The 2,500-nt window shown below is 31.5% G+C and overlaps 1 protein-coding gene across 1 annotated transcript in view; it reads left to right on the forward strand.

Moving 5' to 3' along the window:
* LOC138865926 (uncharacterized) overlaps nt 1–2,500 on the forward strand; it is a 10,465-nt gene that overhangs the window by 217 nt on the left and 7,748 nt on the right. The window contains exons 2-5 of the mRNA XM_070137412.1: nt 16–72; nt 573–627; nt 1,517–1,599; nt 1,847–2,208. Of these exons, the coding sequence (XP_069993513.1) occupies nt 16–72; nt 573–627; nt 1,517–1,599; nt 1,847–2,208 (557 nt within the window). The remainder of the gene's footprint in view (nt 1–15; nt 73–572; nt 628–1,516; nt 1,600–1,846; nt 2,209–2,500) is intronic.

Genomic DNA, 2,500 nt, shown 5'->3' on the forward strand with positions numbered 1-2,500 from the left:
CTTTTCTTTTTAAAGGTTCACTACTCAAAGTCAGTGATAGGTGTTTGCTCTGACTACATCAGCATGTTGAGTGTGAAGGGGCTATTCTTCTCCTCATTTCCATAGATCTTTTTTCAGTCCTAATGTCTGTACTTTCATTTTCAGCCTTTGTCTGTCTATTGCTGTAATAGATTTACGTTGGTGTTGAATAATTTTTCTTATCGAGTTTCTCCAAATCTAGGGTTGTCCAGTTTATTACATTAAAACTGTTAATTACGATAAGGATATTTAAGGTGCTGGTTGCCTTTATCCTGTTAATCAGAGCTTAATCTAGTTCTCAAGGTAGCACGTACTCTTCAATACCTTTCCTTTTCCATCCTGCCCATTAGTGAAACGTCGAATGCTGTTGTTTTCGCTGACACTCAGGTTACTATAATTTATCTGATGCTCAAGGTTCCTTATCATATTATTCTTGTCAAGATGTATATGTTACGATCTAACAAAATCCTTTTTTTTTCATTAGGTTTTGGCCCATTTGTCCAAATCCATTCCAAACTTTATACCAGCACCATCTACCATTACCAATGCCATAGTCCAACCTGATCACCGTCATTCTGCGCAAACAACTTCACATCATCCGCATCAAAGGTGATCACTGTCTCTGTTTTCAATATAGTGTCTAGTACTCAATTCGCTGCAGAGAGGTTTCAAGGCACTGAGGAAGAGAAAGAACAAAAACAATCATTTTTGTTATGTTTATCACCATCTTCATTATAATAATCATGATAATAAAAAGAATTATTGTTATTACTAATATCATTGTTGTTGTTTTTATCATGATAATGATTATTATCATTATTATTTGTTATTATTATTATTAATCGTTTTATCATTTTTTTCTTAGCATTATTATTAGTTATTAGTATAAATATTTCTATCATCATTGATATTATTATTATCATCAATATCATTAATCTTGTCATTATTGTTATCATTATTGTAATTTTTATCGTCATTATTATTATCATTATTATTATAATGATCATTATCATTACTATTATTACCATTATCATTATTGTTGTTGTTATTATCATTACCATTATTATCATTATCATTGTTATTATAATTATTATCATTATTATTATCATTATAATCATTACCAGTATCATTGTTATCATTAGCACCATTATCAATATTATTATGCTAAGCTATGATTATCAGTGCTCTTTTTACCGATATCCACTACTGTTGGCATTATTATCATCATTACTATTAATATTGCTATTAATATATTTTTATTTTATTTTTTATTTTAATCTTGTTATTAATAAACAAAAATATTATTATCATTGTCCATATTTCTATTATCATTCGTAGTAGTATTTCTATAATTATTATTATTACAACTGCAACTGCTTCTGCTCCTACTGCTTTATTATTACTACTTTATTATTGTTATTAACATTTTTATGATTACTAATCTATATTATTATTATTAACATCATTAATTTCACTATCATTATTATCAATTTTAAAGGATTAATTAGTATTGCAAGACATTCTTATTGCATCAATGACCACATTGCCTTGACGGAGGTATGCGCTCTCGGTGTGCTTCTGGTAATTACTACTACTACCACCAGGATGGTTGTTACTGTTATCATTATTATTTCTTATCATATAGATTATTTTTATTATTATTGTCTTTGTTATTATTTATAATTTTTTCATTGTTATTACTATTCCTATTATCAACTTTTTTGCATCTTTTATAAATATCTTTTTTTTCCTATTATCGTCACTCTTATCGTTATCATTATCATAATAAAGATTGTCCTCATCATTACCACTGTTATTTTGAGATTAGTATCATGACCATTACAGATGCCACATCAATTATGATTTTCATGACCATCATTACACATACATTCTAGACTTCATTACACCATTTTATGAAAAAGGTATAAAATCGGAACCTCGTTTTCTCTCCTCGCAGCTGACGCAAACACCTCGTGGGTTGCCTTTGGAGAGAGCAAACTTTAGGCTCTCTTGGTCCCTCGTGATCAGAATAACATACCGCAGTGTTTGGCTTGATGCGCTCAAGAGCTGCTGTAACAGAAAGGTTGCCAAGTGCGCCAGAAACCCGTTGCCACGTCGCGAGTTTGAGTCGGTGCAGTTCAGCGGCGCTCTTCTCTTTGGCCTGACGCTCCGGGGATTACGGTCGAGGACGTGAGTGCAATGGAGCTCGTTTCATTATCCGTATTTTTTAATAATGCGATGAGTAATATCGTCTTGTCTGCGATTATGGTGGTGAATGTGTTGTTTGTTTCTTTATATGTAGGTTTGGTAGATGCCGTTTTTGATTTGATGTCCAAGTTAAACGTGTGTGAGACCAAAATCTTTTTATTATCGATGTTTTTCAGCGTATGCAGTATCGTCTTATCTGAGAGTATTGTGATGAACATGCTGCTTGTGCTGTACATGAAGCTATGGAATGATACATGAGATTACTTAGTTTGTT

The sequence above is a fragment of the Penaeus vannamei genome, chromosome 23 (assembly GCF_042767895.1).
Source record: "Penaeus vannamei isolate JL-2024 chromosome 23, ASM4276789v1, whole genome shotgun sequence".
Lineage (NCBI taxonomy): Eukaryota > Metazoa > Arthropoda > Malacostraca > Decapoda > Penaeidae > Penaeus > Penaeus vannamei.